Genomic DNA, 16,881 nt, shown 5'->3' on the forward strand with positions numbered 1-16,881 from the left:
GGCGCTGGTGCGAGAGGGACGGGTGCTGGTGCGAGAGGGACAGATGTGGGAGGGGGACGGGCGCTGGTGCGAGAGGGACGGGTGCTGGTGCGAGAGGGACAGATGTGGGAGGGGGACGGGCGCTGGTGCGAGAGGGACGGGTGCTGGTGCGAGAGGGACAGATGTGGGAGGGGGACGGGCACTGGTGCGAGAGGGACGGGCGCTGGTGCTAGAGGGACGGGTGCTGGTGTGAGAGGGATGGGTGCTGGTGCGAGAGGGATGGGTGCTGGTGAGAAAGGGATGGGTGCTGGTGCGAGAGGGACAGATGTGGGAGGGGGACAGGCGCTGGTGCGAGAGGGACGGGTGCTGGTGCGAGAGGGACAGATGTGGGAGGGGGACGGGTGCTGGTGCGAGAGGGATGGGCCCTGGTGCGAGAGGGACGGGCCCTGGTGCGAGAGGGACGGGTGCTGGTGCGAGAGGGATGGGTGCTGGTGCAAGAGGGACGGGTGCTGGTGTGAGAGGGACAGATGTGGGAGGGGGACGGGCCCTGGTGCGAGAGGGACGGGCCCTGGTGCGAGAGGGACGGGTGCTGGTGCGAGAGGGACAGATGTGGGAGGGGGACGGGCCCTGGTGCGAGAGGGACGGGCGCTGGTGCACGTCAGGAGGGCGCGGGCGTTCGTGCACGCAGCTGCCGAGACCCCGGGTGTGGCTCCTGCAGGCCGGGAGAGGTGGGTGTGTTTCAGGACCTGTCCCGAGCACACCTGCCCAGACCCGGTGCCCAGCGCCCAGGTGCCCCGTCCCCCAGGAGCTCACAGCAGGGCCCAGGCCCCAAGACTAAAGCTACCCCTTGTTGGAGGTCTGGGGTCCCTCTGCCCCCCACACTGCCCCAGCAAGGAGAGGATCCAGCTGGGGAGGAGACCTCAGGGTACCGGGACCCACACTGCCTTCTCTCCACAACAGCCCTGGCAAACCGGGGGAGGCCGGACTGCGGTTCCACCATGGGGCTGGGACCCACCTCAACGACACAGGTGAGACGCAGCCGGGGGGCAGCCTGCGGCCGGGGGGTCGGGATGCAGCGGGGTGTGTGTGTCAGGGATCCCCCAGCCCAGATCCCTCGCCTGCTTTCCGGACAGTCCCTGGCAGGCCCCCTGCAGGCGTCAGCCCCCTCCGGGTCACACTCCCCGTGGTCAGCCCCTCGGCTCCCCCCCTCCTGGGACCGACCCTCGGAGCCCCCAGCTCCCACCTCACGCTGGGAGCTCCCTGGGTGGGACCCCCGTGGGAGACTTGTACCCCAAGGGAGCCAGGCACTCCCCTGCCTCACTCTGCAGTGACTCAGCCAGCGGGTAACAGCAGGGGGGTGCCTGGGGGTCTGGACCCAGCGCAGAGAGTTAGAGCCTGGGCCAGCCGGGTCGGATCAGAGCCCAGAGCCCACCGGCCCCTCTGTAATCCCTGTCCAGGAACATGTGTCCAGCCGCCCCCGCATCACTACCCCCAGTCCCTCCTCCGAGCTTTGTTCCAGTTCCTGGGCAAACCTGGTCACCTGGCCCTTGTCCTCCAGCTGGTCCGCAAGGGGGCGCAAGGGGGGGGGTTGTCAGTTGCTAGGAACCCGAGGCCTGGGCTGGTGTCTGGGCTCAGGTGCCCCTCTGTCACGGAGTCCCCGGGCGATGCTCTGGAACGGCTCCCCATGAAGCCAGGCAGGACTCTGGGGCAGTCTCCTTTCTGGGAGCAGCCTGTCTGCAGGGGACACACAGCTCACCCGGCTTCCACCTTCCTGGGTCTGACCTCGGAGCATTCAGCCTCCTCTGCCCTCCGTGCGCTTCCCACAGCGAGTCCCCCCAGGTGGGGTCCTGGGGAAGCCAGAGGGTCCTGTACCCCAACTCCGCAGTCAGACGTGACTCTCAGCCAGCCAGGAAAACAGAGGGTTTATTAGACGACAGGAACATGGTCTAACACAGAGCTTGTAGGTGCAGAGAACGGGACCCCTCAGCTGGGTCCATTTTGGGGGGCAGTGAGCCAGACAACCACGTCTGCACTTCACTCCACGTCCCAGCCAGCCCCAAACTGACTCTCTCCAGCCCCTCCTCCTCTGGGCTTTGTTCCTTTCTCGGGCCAAGAGGTCACTGGATTCCTTTGTTCTCCAACCCTTTAGCTCTCACCTTGCAGGGGGGAAGGGCCCAGGCCATCAGTTGCCAGGAAACAGGGTGTCGGCCATTCTCTGTGTCCAGACCCCTGCACACACCTGCCCTCTAGGGCTCTGCAATGATCATACACCCTTATCGCACCACCTAGATACTTAAGAACTTCATAGGGGAAACTGAGGCACCCCCACAGTATTCAGAGGAAACATTAAGAACAGTCCCACTTCGTCACATCTCTCCCCCCTCTGAGATCGAACTGAGCGGGGTCACATTAGCCGGTGACCTGGGGAAGTTTGAAGCCACCAACGTTCCCATGGATGCCCCAGCATCTCTCCCATTCCTTGGTAGGAGTTACACCAGGCCCTTCCAGTTTCACGCCCTCCCTTAGGTTGGGGGTTGTCGATAGCACTCGCAGGCCGCATGTGGGAAGGTTTATGCAGCCCCTGCCCTTTGGCCACCCCAAAACCCCAGGGCGTCAAACTGGGATTGGGTCTTCTCCCCAACAAGCTGGCCAAACACAGCCACTTGGTTATAGGACTGTTTAACTTTCTTAACAGCTTTCACTTCATCTGAGACCTTCTCAAAGCTCTCCACACTGGGTCTTTCAACAGGACAGTCAGTGGATCCATTCACAACAGAAAATTTCTGGCTGTTAAGAACTGAAACTTTCTTGATTAAATCACTTTCACACCCTTCAGTGGCAGTAAACTGCTTGCAAAGACTCCATGAGGATTCCTTTCCCGAGGGCTTTTCTATGCAACAATTCACCCCTCCCAGAAATTCTGCTCTTACCCTCTTTACCTAGGGCTTGCTCCAGAGGAACACTTTCCTGAGCAACAACAGACTCTTTCTGGGTCTCCCTTACATCCAGAATCACCTCTGGCCCATCAGGCGGATTCCTACACAATCCCCTTTCAGGCAAACTGACAGACTTCCTAGATAAAAGGTTAGAAGCAGTCTCCTTCCCTTTGCCACACACAAGTTCAGGAAGCTTTTCCTTCTTGCTACAGGTTTCCACACCCTCAGTAGGTAACACAATCACACACCTTCCCGCTCTCCTTGTGCCCTGGCTAGGATCTCACCCTGATTAGACAGAGTTGCTACATCCTTTCCAACAACACACTAGCAACAGGCAAAATATAAGCACCAGAATTGTCTAACTGCGACCCTAGTTACAGGGCCATTCTCCCGAGCAGACACAAACTTAGGACCCTTCCCTTCCTGGGCTTTAGCTGAATCCAGAACCAATTCTGAGACAACTGCACGACCCTCAACCGTCACAGGCTGAAAGGCCCCTTCTGTCTGCTCCACAGACAAAGAAGAGCCAGACACACCTTCTCCTTTCCCAGACACCCAGCTTGGGATCTCATTCCCCTGGTCCCAGCACACAGGGCTGGTCACAGACAACTGCTTGGAGACCAGGGTAGCTCCCTCCATAGGCAAGTCAATACCCCTGACAGACACAGGCACGTTTCCTTCACTGTCCCAATTCTCCACCCAGCTAACAGGTAAGGTCCAGGGACACTCATCTGCCACTTTCCTCACCTTCCCACCCTGCTGACTAGACAAAGCCATCAGCTCACAAGGCTGCCTAGGCTCATCCAAACTTCCCTTACCAAGCACCTTACCACTCCCCACAGATCCCCTGTCCTGCCTGTGTCTCCCCGCACTCAGCTGGGGTCTCCGCTCCCACTGTGCTCAGCGCTGCCCTTGCTGTCCCAGTGGGGTAGGCAGCGAGCTCCCTGCTTTCCTCACAGCATCAGAGCCAGCGTGAGCCCCCCTCCAGTGTGCAAGGGGGCGGGGAGCATCTCTCTGTCCCACCCAGCCCCAGGGGGCTGGTTACAGGCAGGCAGGTAGCCTGAGCCAAGCAGCTCCTCCCTGCTGCCAGCCAGGTCATCTGCATTTTCACTGACCATTTCCCTCTCCGCCGATTGGTTCCCTGGATTCAAATTCAAACCCTCGGCAGTTACAGGAGTAGGGCCTGGATCCTGTCCCAAAGAGACACAGTCACCCCACAACAGGGTCTCGCAGCCGATATCCCGGAGAACCCCAATGACCAGCCAGCCCCACCCCTCCTGGGTCTGCACAGGGATCTGGGCCATAGGCAGGGCGAGGGGCTTCGTCCCTGGGACCCTTACCCAGCTCACCCAGCCCCTCAGCATCTGAGGCTGCACCACCCAGGGTCTGACACCAGTTCTCTCTGTGCCAGGATCTCGCCACCCCAGGAATGTCTCCCCATTGACCATCACCTTTCGCTCCCACTGGGGGTCCAAGGGCCTGGCCCCAGGAAACTCCACCCAGACATATAGGTTGGGGTCAGGAGTGGGAGCCTGTCCACCTCCCCACCCATCTGGCTGACGGAGTCTGTGGCCTTGGGACCCAGCAAGGGAGCTAGACACCGGGGCTTTTCCGCAGGGTCCCCCTGGTTCAAATCGCCAGCCTGCTCAAAGGCAGTGAGGTGGCATCCACATCCCCCACCCCTTAACCAGGGGCAGCAATTTAGTCTCGAGGTTCCCTGCGGAACTGGCCCCCCGGGGTCTATCCCCACTCACCCCGGGGAGGTCCCCTAGGCCTCTCCGCTCCCCCACCGCCAGTTCATGCTGCTGCAGCTTCTGCAGCTCTTTCTCGGGCTCTTGCTGTCTCTCACCGTCCTCTTGCTCTCTCGGACTCAGCTCCAATCCCGTCCGTCTCGATCCCCCGATGGGGAACCCGATCGTGAAGACCCCCGTCTGGTCGGGGACAGGAGTCTTGGCGATGCCTGGCTACCACTTCCGCTGCTCCCAGATCCTGCTATAGCCCCATTGAGGGTCAGGAATCTGTTCCTTACAGCGGTCATCCTCCTCCAGCTGCACGATTAACTCTGCTTTGGTGAACTTCCCAATGCGCAACCCTCTCTTTCTGCACAGGGTTACGATGTCCTTCTTAAGGAGACGGTGACAGGCCATCACTCCGCTCTTCCCAAGTTGTTGTGGACTCACAGGCCTGTGCGCTCTCAGCTCCCCACGGTCTCCAGGGAGAACCCCTAGTGTGCCAGCCCTTCTCGAGGTCACCCCCTCTTTGCCAGGGTCGAGCTGCAGACTCCTCTGCCCCTGGGACCGCTCGCTGCAATCCCCCAGGGGACCCTGTTACTGCAAAAGTCCTTCTCTCTGGTCACACACTCCCAGGGGTTAACCGCCCCCTGAAACCGTCTCTCTTTGAATCTTCAGCAGGCCTGGTCCCCGTCAATCCCCCTTCGTTTTACTGCTCCCCCGTCACTTACTGCAGGAAGCGCCGTCCATGGGGTGCAGTACATCCCACCGCTGCCACCAGTTGTCACGGAGTCCCTGGGCGATGCTCTGGAGCTGCTCCCCATGAAGCCAGTCAGGACTCTGGGGCAGTCGCCTTCCTGCGAGCAGCCTGTCTGCAGGACACACAGCTCACCCGGCTCCACCTTCCTGGGTCTGACCTCGGAGCATTCAGCCTCCTCTGCCCCTCTGTGCGCTTCCCCCAGCAAGTCTGCTCAGGCGGGGTCCTGGGGAAGCCAGAGGGTCCTGCTCCCCAACTTCGCAGTCAGACGTGACTCTCAGCCAGCCAGTAAAACAGAAGGTTTTTTAGACGACAGGAACATGGTCTAAAACAGAGCTTGCAGGTGCAGAGAACAGGACCCCTCAGCTGGGTCCATTTTGGGGGGCAGTGAGCCAGACAACCACATCTGCCCTTCACTCCATGTCCCAGCCAGCCCCAAACTGAAACTCTCTCCAGCCCCTCCTCCTCTGGACTTTGTCCCTTTCCCGGGCCAGGAGGGCACCGGATTCCTTTGTTCTCCAACCCTTTAGTTCTCACCTTGCAGGGGGGAAGGGCCCAGGCCATCAGTTGCCAGGAAACAGGGTGTGGACCATTCTCCGTGTCCAGACCCCTGCACACCCCTGCCCTCTAGGGCTCTGCAATGATCATACACCCTTATCGCATCACCTAGATACTTAAGAACTTCATAGGGGAAACTGAGGCACCCCCACACTATTCAGAGGAAACATTAAGAACAGTCCTACTTCGTCACACCATCCCACCTGGATCTCTGGGTCTCTACAAAAGCCACCTTTTCCTCCCAAACCCCAGGTAACCGTGCAGCACACAGGGAAACTGAGGCACACACTGTTGTTGTACAAAACACTCGGAAAATTCCCACATTCTCATGGTGGAGAGGGAGGGTTGGTTCCTGGGGATGTGGCAGCAGGGGCGGGGTGGAGGCAGGTCTGGTCAGTGAATGTGGTGGGAGGAGGTCGGGTAGTTCCTGGGGGACAGGATGGGGGGCTTCCCCCCAGCTCCCTTTGCTGGACTGCACTGTACTCTCCTCCCCAGAGGTGGCAAGCCGGTGTGCGGACGAGGGGGGCTTTGACGCCGTCACACTGGACGAGCACGGCGTGATGCTCTTCTTCAGAGGTACGGGGGCCTCTGGCTCGCTGGGGCAGGGGAAGGAAAGGGGCGTCCATCACAGGCTGTCCCGGGCGCCCAGGCTGGGGGCGCTGGCCCTGCTCTGAGTGACACCAGGCAGGACTCTGGGCAGCGTCTGCCCTCAGGGCACCTGTCCCAGGGCAAGGACCCTGCTCTGCTTTGGGGCCTCCTGAGTCTGGCCTCGGAGCGTTCAGCCCCCTGGTCACCCCATGAGCTCCCTGCAGCGAGTCCCCCTGGGGGGGACCCCTGGGGAGCCTCACCCCCAAAGGGCCCTGCCCCCCACGCCGCAGCCAGCCGTGACTCCCAGCCCGCGTGTGGCACAGACGGGTTATTATCGTCGGGAACCCAGCGTAGAACAGAGCTTGGTAGCACCGGGATCGGGGACCCTCAGCAAAGTCCATCTGGTGGGGGGCAGAGCCCTGGGCCCTCGCCCCTGAGTCCCCAACCAGGAGAATGACTCGCTTCCAGCTGCCCAGCCCCCATCACGCCCATTGCCGTCCTCCGTCCTTTGTCCCTTTCCCCAGTCCAGCAGGTCACCCCAGGTGCACCAACACCCCCGGCTGCTCCTTGCGGAGGAGGGGGCCTGGTCAGCAGTTGCCAGGCTGCCGAGTGTTCGCTGTTCTCCGCAGCCCATCAGCAGCCACACCTGCCCTCTGGGGGTCTCTGCAATGATAACACACCCTGTCCCACCACCTCAGTACTTGAGTAACATATGGGGAAACTGAGGCACACACTGTGTTCAGAGAAGACATTAAGAACGTTCTCACTTCGTCACCCTCCCCACTTCCCATCGTGCTCCGGGGCCCAGCCCTGCCCTGCTCAGGCTCCCTTGGCCTCGCCCGGCAGGTGACCACGTCTGGAAGGGCTTCCACGGCCCGGCCCAGCTCATCAACGCCACCTGGCCTGAGATCCAGGGCCCCGTGGACGCTGCGCTGCGCATCCACCACAAGGAGGCCCCCGGTGTGCACGACAGCGTCTACCTCTTCCAGGTGCTGGGGGGTGCCGGGCAGGGCTCAGTGTGGGGTGGGGGCTCAGTGGGGGGGCTGGGCTGCAGGGGGTGGGGTGGGGGCTCATAGAATCATAGAATATCAGGGTTGGAAGCGACCTCAGGAGGTCATCTAGTCCAACCCCCTGCTCAAAGCAGGACCAATCCCCAATTTTTGCCCCAGATCCCTAAATAGCCCCCTCAAGGATTGAACTCACAACCCTGGGTTTAGGAGGCCAATGCTCAAACCACTGAGCTATCCCTCCCCCTCAGTGGGGGGCTGTGTTGCAGGGGGCCTCGGGGGGCAGGGGGGGGTCTGGGCTGCAGGGACCGGGTGGGGGCTCAGTGGGGCTGAGGTGCAAGTGGGCTGGGGGCAGAGTAGCTGTCGGGAAAGGCCGGTACCCGGGATCCTGGGGTCCTACCGGCTCAGGTGCCAGGCCGGGCCCGTCTCCGTAAAGCCCCATGGTCCAGCTGAGGTGTGTGTGCCCACAGGGCATGCGGGTCTGGGCGTATGCGGGGGGCCGGCTGCGGCCCGGCTACCCCCGGCTCATCGGGGACGAGTTCAAGGGGGTGCCTGGGGACCTGGACAGCGCCGTGGAGTGTCACCCCGAGGATTGCACGGCCGAGAGCCTTCTCTTCTTCAAGGGTACGGGGCCAGGCTGGGGGAGGGCAGGTGGGGCAGGCTCAGGGAAGGTGTTGTGTAGGGGTCTTGGTTAGAGGGGAGCTGTGCAAGCCATGTGGGTGGCTGGGGGGCTGGGCAGGCGCTGACCCGGGCCGTGGGGGGGTCCGGGAGGAGGGCGGGAGCTGACCCGGGCCGTGGGGGGGTCCGGGGCTGGGCGGGCGCTGACCCAGGCCGTGGGGGGGTCCGGGGCTGGGCGGGCGCTGACCCGGGCCGTGTCTCTCTCCCTGCAGGGGGTGAGGTCTTCTTCTATGACCTGGGCCTGGGGGTGCTGAAGCGTCGCTCGTGGCCCTCGGTCAGCAGCTGCTCGGCGGCCGTGCGCTGGCTGGAGCGTTACTACTGCTTCCAGCGTGTCCTCTTCCTGCGCTTCCAGCCGGCCACGGGCCAGGTGCCCCCCGGCTACCCCCACGACGCCCGCGACTACTTCATGGCCTGCCCCGGGAGGGGTGAGATCGCGGTACCCCGGCTGCCCCCGCGATGCCCCCCCACCGCTCCCCTGATTCCCCCCGCTGCCCCCCCCCGCGATGCCCCTGCCACAGCTCCCCTGATTCCCCCCGCTGCCCCCCCCACCGCTCACCTGATTCCCACCGCTGCCCCCCTCGCTGCCCCCCGCGATGCCCCCTGCCACCGCTCCCCTGATTCCCCCCGCTGCCCCACCACGATAGCCCCTGCCACAGCTCCCCTGATTCCCCCCGGCTGCTCCTCCCATGATACCCCCGGCTACAGCCCCCCTGCGATATCCCATCATGATCCTCCCAGCAGCCCCCCCCCCGTGATACCCCCAATGGCCCCCGCCCGTGATATTGTGGCTGCCCCTCAATATCCCTGGCCTCACCAGGATCACAACCCCCAACTCCCCTGGCCACTCTGTGACTCTGACCCCCTGTCCCCCTATAATACTCCCATCCCCCAACAGCCCCTGCAATACCCCCTGGCCAACCTATGACCCTGTCACCGAGTGATGGGGAGTCAGAGCCCCGCACCCCCCACTTCCTGCGATTCCCCGGGACTCTCAGCCAGCCAGTAACACAGAAGGTTTATTAGACGCCAGGAACATGGTCCAAACCAGAGCTTGTGGGTACAGAGACCAGGACCCCTCAGTCAGGACTGTCTTGGGGGACAGGGAGCCCAGAGCCCCAACTGGGCCTCGTTTCCCCAGCCAGCTCCAAACTGAAACTCCCCCGCCCCTTCTCTGGCCTTTTTCTCTCTCCCAGGCCAGGAGGCCACCTGATCCCTTTGTTCTCCAGCCCCTTCTCTGGCCTTTCTCTCTCTCCCGGGCCAGGAGGCCACCTGATCTCTTTGTTCTCCAGCCCCTTCAGTGGGCAACTTTGCAGAGGAGGGGCCCAGGCCATCAGGAGACAGGGTGTCGGCCATTCTCTGTGCAGAGGGCATCACACCTGCCCTCTCGGGCTCTGCAACAATCACACACCCTGATCCCACCACCTAGAGAATTAAGAACTGCCTAGGGGAAACTGAGGCACACACACAGTATTCCGAGAAAACATTAAGAACATTCCCACTTCATCATAGACCCCAACCTCCTTGGACCCCCACCAGCTGCCCCATGACCCCAGTGTGTCCCGGGCTCCCCTGACACAGCCTGGCCCTGTGAGCCCGCCACCAAAACACCCCAGACCCACTGGCCATCCTGTGACCTTGATATCCCCTGTTCCCCCCAGCCAACTTGGGACCCCCAACAGCCCCCGACCCACCTGTGACATCTCACCCCCCTGCCGTGTACCTGACCCTTCTCTCCCCTGCCGACGGGTGCAGGTCACGGGCACGAGGCCCGCAGAAACGCCACCGCCATGGCCATCCGGGACCGCTGCAGCGGCCTCGCCTTCCAGGCCTTCACCACGGACGATGCCAACCGCACCTACGCCTTCCGGGGTGAGTGGGGAGCAGCTGCGCCGGGAGGCAGAGGGGTCCCCAACCTGCTGCCTTGGCCCCCCTCCGGGGTCCCCACAGCCCGGCCCCAACCCTGAGGACGGCTCCAGCCTGCTCGGGCCTCGAGGGGCCACTGTGCCTGTGGAGGGAGAACTTGTCTGGTGCCCTGCAGCCCCCTGGCTGGAGCTCCTGGAGCCCCATCGCTCCCCATCGACCCCTCTTGTCCGGACAGTCCCCAGAGCCCCACCGCTCCCCATTGACCCCCCCTTGTCTGGACACTCCCCAGAGACCTGGAGCCGCACCGCTCCCCATAGGCCCCCCTTGTCTGGCGGGCAAACCCCTTCCCCTCGGCTGCTGGTTCCAGGTGTGACCGGGACGTCCCGGCCATGGTCCGGAGAGCACGCCCAGCAGCCCCCCTCCCCAGAGCAGTGATGCCGAGCGGAGTGTTCTCGCCCGGCCTAGGGGGGCAGTACTTCCGCCTGGACTCCAAGCGGGACGGCTGGCACTCGTGGCCTCTCAACCACACGTGGCAGGAGCTGGCCGGGCCGGTGGACAGCGCCTTCAGCTGGGACAAGAAGCTCTACCTGATCCAGGTACGGGGGGAGGGGGGCGTCTTCTGGCCAAGCCCAGCTGTGTGGACAACTCACAACAGGGCGTCCAGCTCAGGGCCTGCTTGGCTGGGGTGTCTGTGTCCCCCCAGGGCAGGGCGGGGGGGCTGGGGTGTCTGTGTCCCCCCAGGGCAGGGTGGAGGTTGGGGTGTCTGTGTCCCCCCAGGGCAGGGTGGGGGCTGGGGTGTCTGACCCCCCACCAGGGCAGGGCAGGGGCTGGGGTGTCTGTGCCCCCCCAAGGGCAGGGTGGGGGCTGGCTGTCTGTGTCCCCCCAGAACAGGGCGAGGGCTGGGGTGTCTGTGTCCCCCCAGGGCAGGGTGGAGGTTGGGGTGTCTGTGTCCCCCCCAGGGCAGGGTGGGGGCTGGCTGTCTGTGTCCCCCCCAGGACAGGGTGGGGGCTGGATGTCTGTGTCCTCTCCGGGGCAGGTTGGGGGCTGGGGTGTCTGACCCCCCACCAGGGCAGGGCGGGGGCTGGGTGTCTGTGTCCCCCTCAGGGCAGGGCGGGGGCTGGGTGTCTGTGTCCCCCCCCAGGGCAGGGCGAGGCCTGGGGTGTCTGTGTCCCCCAGGGCAGGGTGGAGGTTGGGGTGTCTGTGTCCCCCCCAGGGCAGGGTGGGGGCTGGGTGTCTGTGTCCCCCAGGGCAGGGTGGAGGTTGGGGTGTCTGTGTCCCCCCCAGGGCAGGGTGGGGGCTGGGTGTCTGACCCCCCAGGGCAGGGCGGGGGCTGGGTGTCTGTCCCCCACCCCCACCCCACCGGTCTGCGTGTGCCTTGCAGGGCTCCAAGGTCTACATCTACCGGGTGGGCCAGGGCTACACGCTGGTGCAGGGCTACCCCCGGGGCTTGGAGGAGGAGCTGGGCATCACAGGGGCAGACGCCACCTTCACCTGCCCCCACTCCGCTGAGCTCTTCGTCATCAAAGGTGTGGGCCGGGCACGGCCTGGCGAGAAGGGCAGTGAGGTCTAGTGGTCGGAGCAGGAGGGGTGGGGGAGAGGGTCAGAACAAGTGGGGTGGGGGTGCACAGTGCTGGGCTGGGGGTCTCCGTTCACATCATCAGGGGAGGGGCGTGTGGGGCTGGGCTGGGGGCTCTGTTCACATGGCCGGTGAGAGGCGCGGGTGGGGCTGGGACAGGAGAGGGGCACACGGGGCTGGGCTGGGGGAGGGGTGCCTGGAGCTGGGCCAGGGGGCTCTGTTCACGTGGCCGGGGGAGGGGTGCACTGGCTGGGCCGGGGGAGGGGCGTGCGGGGCAGGGCCGGGGGCTCTGTTCACGTGGCCGGGGGAGGGGTGCACTGGCTGGGCCGGGGGAGGGGCGTGCGGGCAGGGCCGGGGGCTCTGTTCACGTGGCCGGGGGAGGGGTGCACTGGCTGGGCCGGGGGAGGGGCGTGCGGGCTGGGCCGGGGGCTCTGTTCACGTGGCCGGGGGAGGGGTGCACTGGCTGGGCCGGGGGAGGGGCGTGCGGGCTGGGCCGGGGGCTCTGTTCACGTGGCCGGGGGAGGGGTGCACTGGCTGGGCCGGGGGAGGGGCGTGCGGGCTGGGCCGGGGGCTCTGTTCACGTGGCCGGGGGAGGGGTGCACTGGCTGGGCCGGGGGAGGGGCGTGCGGGCTGGCCCGGGGGCTCTGTTCACGTGGCCGGGGGAGGGGTGCACTGGCTGGGCCGGGGGAGGGGCGTGCGGGCAGGGCCAGGGGCTCTGTTCACGTGGCCGGGGGAGGGGTGCACTGGCTGGGCCGGGGGAGGGGCGTGCGGGCAGGGCCGGGGGCTCTGTTCACGTGGCCGGGGGAGGGGTCCACTGGCTGGGCCGGGGGAGGGGCGTGCGGGCAGGGCCGGGGGCTCTGTTCACGTGGCCGGGGGAGGGGTCCACTGGCTGGGCCGGGGGAGGGGCGTGCGGGGCTGGGCTGGGGGCTCTGTTCACGTGGCCGGGGGAGGGGTGCACTGGCTGGGCCGGGGGAGGGGCGTGCGGGCTGGGCCGGGGGGCTCTGTTCACGTGGCCGGGGGAGGGGTGCACTGGCTGGGCCGGGGGAGGGGCGTGCGGGGCTGGGCTGGGGGCTCTGTTCACGTGGCCGGGGGAGGGGTACACTGGCTGGGCCGGGGGAGGGGCGTGCGGGCAGGGCCGGGGGCTCTGTTCACGTGGCCGGGGGAGGGGTGCACTGGCTGGGCCGGGGGAGGGGCGTGCGGGGCTGGGCTGGGGGCTCTGTTCACATGGCCGGGGGAGGGGTGCACTGGCTGGGCCGGGGGAGGGGCGTGCGGGCTGGGCCGGGGGGCTCTGTTCACGTGGCCGGGGGAGGGGTGCACTGGCTGGGCCGGGGGAGGGGCGTGCGGGGCTGGGCCGGGGGCTCTGTTCACGTGGCCGGGGGAGGGGTGCACTGGCTGGGCCGGGAGAGGGGCGTGCGGGCTGGGCCGGGGGCTCTGTTCACGTGGCCGGGGGAGGGGTGCACTGGCTGGGCCGGGGGAGGGGCGTGCGGGCTGGGCCGGGGGCTCTGTTCACGTGGCCGGGGGAGGGGTGCACTGGCTGGGCCGGGGGAGGGGCGTGCGGGGCTGGGCTGGGGGCTCTGTTCACGTGGCTGGGGGAGGGGTGCACTGGCTGGGCCGGGGGCTCTGTTCACGTGGCCGGGGGAGGGGTGCACTGGCTGGGCCGGGGGAGGGGCGTGCGGGCAGGGCCGGGGGCTCTGTTCACGTGGCCGGGGGAGGGGTGCACTGGCTGGGCCGGGGGAGGGGCGTGCGGGGCTGGGCCGGGGGCTCTGTTCACGTGGCCGGGGGAGGGGTGCACTGGCTGGGCCGGGGGAGGGGCGTGCGGGCTGGCCCGGGGGCTCTGTTCACGTGGCCGGGGGAGGGGTGCACTGGCTGGGCCGGGGGCTCTGTTCACGTGGCCGGGGGAGGGGTGCACTGGCTGGGCCGGGGGAGGGGCGTGCGGGCTGGGCCGCGGGCTCTGTTCACGTGGCCGGGGGAGGGGTGCACTGGCTGGGCCGGGGGAGGGGCGTGCGGGCTGGGCCGGGGGCTCTGTTCACGTGGCCGGGGGAGGGGTGCACTGTCTGGGCCGGGGGAGGGGCGTGCGGGGCTGGGCCGGGGGCTCTGTTCACGTGGCCGGGGGAGGGGTGCACTGGCTGGGCCGGGGGAGGGGCGTGCGGGCTGGGCCGGGGGCTCTGTTCACGTGGCCGGGGGAGGGGTGCACTGGCTGGGCCGGGGGCTCTGTTCACGTGGCCGGGGGAGGGGTGCACTGGCTGGGCCGGGGGAGGGGCGTGCGGGCTGGGCCGGGGGCTCTGTTCACGTGGCCGGGGGAGGGGTGCACTGGCTGGGCCGGGGGAGGGGCGTGTGGGGCTGGGCCGGGGGCTCTGTTCACGTGGCCGGGGGAGGGGTGCACTGGCTGGGCCGGGGGCTCTGTTCACGTGGCCGGGGGAGGGGTGCACTGGCTGGGCCGGGGGAGGGGCGTGCGGGCTGGGCCGGGGGCTCTGTTCACGTGGCCGGGGGAGGGGTGCACTGGCTGGGCCGGGGGAGGGGTGTGCGGGCTGGGCCGGGGGCTCTGTTCACGTGGCCGGGGGAGGGGTGCACTGGCTGGGCCGGGGGCTCTGTTCACGTGGCCGGGGGAGGGGTGCACTGGCTGGGCCGGGGGAGGGGCGTGCGGGCTGGGCCGGGGGCTCTGTTCACGTGGCCGGGGGAGGGGTGCACTGGCTGGGCCGGGGGAGGGGCGTGCGGGGCTGGGCCGGGGGCTCTGTTCACGTGGCTGGGGGAGGTGTGCACTGGCTGGGCCGGGGGCTCTGTTCACGTGGCCGGGGGAGGGGTGCACTGGCTGGGCCGGGGGAGGGGCGTGCGGGCTGGGCCGGGGGCTCTGACGGCTCCTCTCTGCCCTGCAGGAAACTCCCTGAGGCGGGTGGATCTGAACCTGAGCCCGCGGAGCGAGAGGCTGGAGGGGCCCATCCCCCACGCCCAGGTGGACAGCGCCATGTGCAATGCGGACGGGGTGCACCTCTTCCACGGTGCTACCTTCCACCGCTACGCCAGCGTGGCCGAGCTCACGGCCAGCCCCAAGCCCTCCCCCCCCCAGAACGTGACGGCCGTCCTCTTTGGGTGCCCCCACTGATGGGGCACCGCTGCCTGACCCCTGGGGGCGAGTGGGACCTTCCAGCCGCCCCCCGGTTCCTTTACTGTGCCCCTCCCGTCTCCCTCCACCCACCCCACGCACAGGGGGTGTCCTGGGCCAGTGAGGCCCCGGGGCTCAGAGTTCCCCTCCCACCCGGGGAAGATGGCACCTGGCTTGCTCTGCCATCTGGGCACTTGCTCTGGCTGGCTCCCTCACCAGCCACTTGTTCCACTGGTTACCTGCCAGTCGCCTCTCTGCTGTGACCTCTGCCGGCCTGTCTCTTCATGATTTTTAGCGCTGAGCAGACTGGGCAGAAACATGCCCCACCACAACCGGCCTCAGCTCCCTTTGAACCTTTACAATAACAAACAGGCTCCTAATAAAGCTTATTTAGCTGCGTCTTTGAACCGCGGGGAGAAACAGGTTAAACCAGACCATGGACTGGGCGCACCTCGTAGCTGGAACCCTTGTCCCCATCCCTCTTACTGTCACCGGGCTCTGGCTTTCGAGTCCCTGGCTTAACGAGGTCCTTCCAGCTGAGGGTGACCCCCTCATTTGGGACAGGTTAAGCACAGTTCTGCCCCCCTTTACTCATACAATAAATCAACGACATTGATAACAGCATTTCATACTCCTGCATTCGGTACTAAAGTGATCTGTGACCCGACACCAGCTAAAGCAACGCTGCTCTGTAGGTTGAGTAGGTGTGTTCACGGAAGTACGGTTGGCTCCTGAAGCTTCTCCCCTGCCCAGCCAGCTGTCAGGGGAGAGTTCATTCAGACCCTTCTTACGTGTGTGTGCGTGTTTTCATGTGCGTCCATTTGTGTATGTGTGTATATGCATGTGTGCAAGTTTACATGTTCGTGTGCATTTGCACATGCGTGCATGTTTGTGTGCGTTTGCATGTGCGTGTATTTGCATAGGCGTGTATGTGCGTGTTTGCATGTGTGCGAGTTTGCATGTGTGACGCAGCAGGGACTGAGTGGGGCGGATTGACCTGGGGGTGTCGCAGGGGGGTTTTACTGGGACTGTCTGCAATGGGGATGGGATAGAAGGGGGGTGTCACTGGAGGGACAATATCTGAGCCTGTCACCTGAGCTGGGGGGGGGGGGTTGGGTCCAGGTGACACCTTTTGCTTGGGAAGCTGGACAAAGGCTGGAGGAGGAGCTGGGGGGAGGCTGGAGTGGGCTGGGGAAGAGGAGGGAGCCCCCAGAGCTGGGGTCTAATCTCCCTGCCCCCTAGAAGGGCCTGACTAAGGGGTCCTGTTTTTGCCTGCAAGCTCTGGTCTGGACTGTGTTCCTGTTGTCTTTAATAAACCTTCTGTTCTCCTGGCTGGCTGAGAGTCACGGTGAATCGCAGGAAGTGGGGGTGCAGGGCCCGGACTCCCCCAATCTCTGTGACAGCATGTGCGTGAGTTTGTGTGTGCAGTTGCGTGTGCATGCATGTATCTGCATGTGTGCGAGTTTGTGTGTTTGTATGTGCATTTACATGTGTGCGAGTTTGCATGTTTCTGTGTGTGTGTTTGCATGTGCGAGGTTGTGTGTGTGTATTTGCATGTGCATGCATTTGCGTACGCGTATATGTGCGTGTTTGCATGTGTGCGTGTTTGTGTTTGTGTGTGCAGTTGCGTGTGCATGCATGTATGTGGGTGCGTTTGCATGTGTGTGTTTGTGTGTGCAGTTGCGTGTGCATGCGTGTATGTGGGTGCGTTTGCATGTGTGCAAGTTTGCATGTCTGGGTGTGTGTAGTGACGGGGATGTCACAGGAATGGTTGAAACCCACCCAAATCCACAGAGACTCTGGCTCCCCAACGAGCCCCCCGCAACCAGGGAGCCCTGTCAGGGTGGGAAGGGCTTAGGAGCGAGGGGAAGGGGGCAGGCGGGTGCCCGGGAGCTGCCCACAGGAGGGGCTCGGCAGCTCTCCCCGGCGCTGCGGCAGACGGGTTGCTGCTTGGAGCCTGGCAGCCGCAGGCCCCGGGGGCAGTGAGGCGGAGCAGGGGGTTTGCCCTCACTAGGTGGGGGAGCCCAACGCGGGACACTGCTGCCAGGCATGGCATGGAGAGGCCCCCCCAGCCCAGCTCCCAGGTGCCTTGATTCACTGTTAGGGGGC

The 16,881-nt window shown here is 65.5% G+C and overlaps 1 protein-coding gene across 1 annotated transcript; it reads left to right on the forward strand.

The window, feature by feature from the left end:
- The first annotated feature begins 460 nt into the window (after nucleotides 1-460).
- On the forward strand, nucleotides 461-14,772 carry HPX (hemopexin). The gene is made up of 9 exons (XM_078851832.1): nucleotides 461-707; nucleotides 6,456-6,536; nucleotides 7,395-7,537; nucleotides 8,026-8,179; nucleotides 8,446-8,658; nucleotides 9,986-10,102; nucleotides 10,562-10,692; nucleotides 11,478-11,622; nucleotides 14,546-14,772. The coding sequence occupies exons 1-9, from the start codon at nucleotides 461-463 to the stop codon at nucleotides 14,770-14,772; spliced, it is 1,458 nt and encodes a 485-aa protein (XP_078707958.1).
- The last annotated feature ends 2,109 nt before the right edge of the window (nucleotides 14,773-16,881 follow it).

The sequence above is a fragment of the Lepidochelys kempii genome, chromosome 1, assembly GCF_965140285.1.
Source record: "Lepidochelys kempii isolate rLepKem1 chromosome 1, rLepKem1.hap1, whole genome shotgun sequence".
In the NCBI taxonomy this organism is placed as follows: Eukaryota; Metazoa; Chordata; order Testudines; family Cheloniidae; genus Lepidochelys; species Lepidochelys kempii.

Bases quoted from the DNA above. Each gene is read 5' to 3' on its own strand.
- HPX (XM_078851832.1), top strand. From the start codon at position 461: ATGGGTGCTGGTGCAAGAGGGACGGGTGCTGGTGTGAGAGGGACAGAT. The intron at 7,538-8,025 runs GTGCTGGGGGGT...GTGTGCCCACAG, and splicing joins ACAGCGTCTACCTCTTCCAG to GGCATGCGGGTCTGGGCGTA. The intron at 10,693-11,477 runs GTACGGGGGGAG...TGTGCCTTGCAG, and splicing joins AGAAGCTCTACCTGATCCAG to GGCTCCAAGGTCTACATCTA.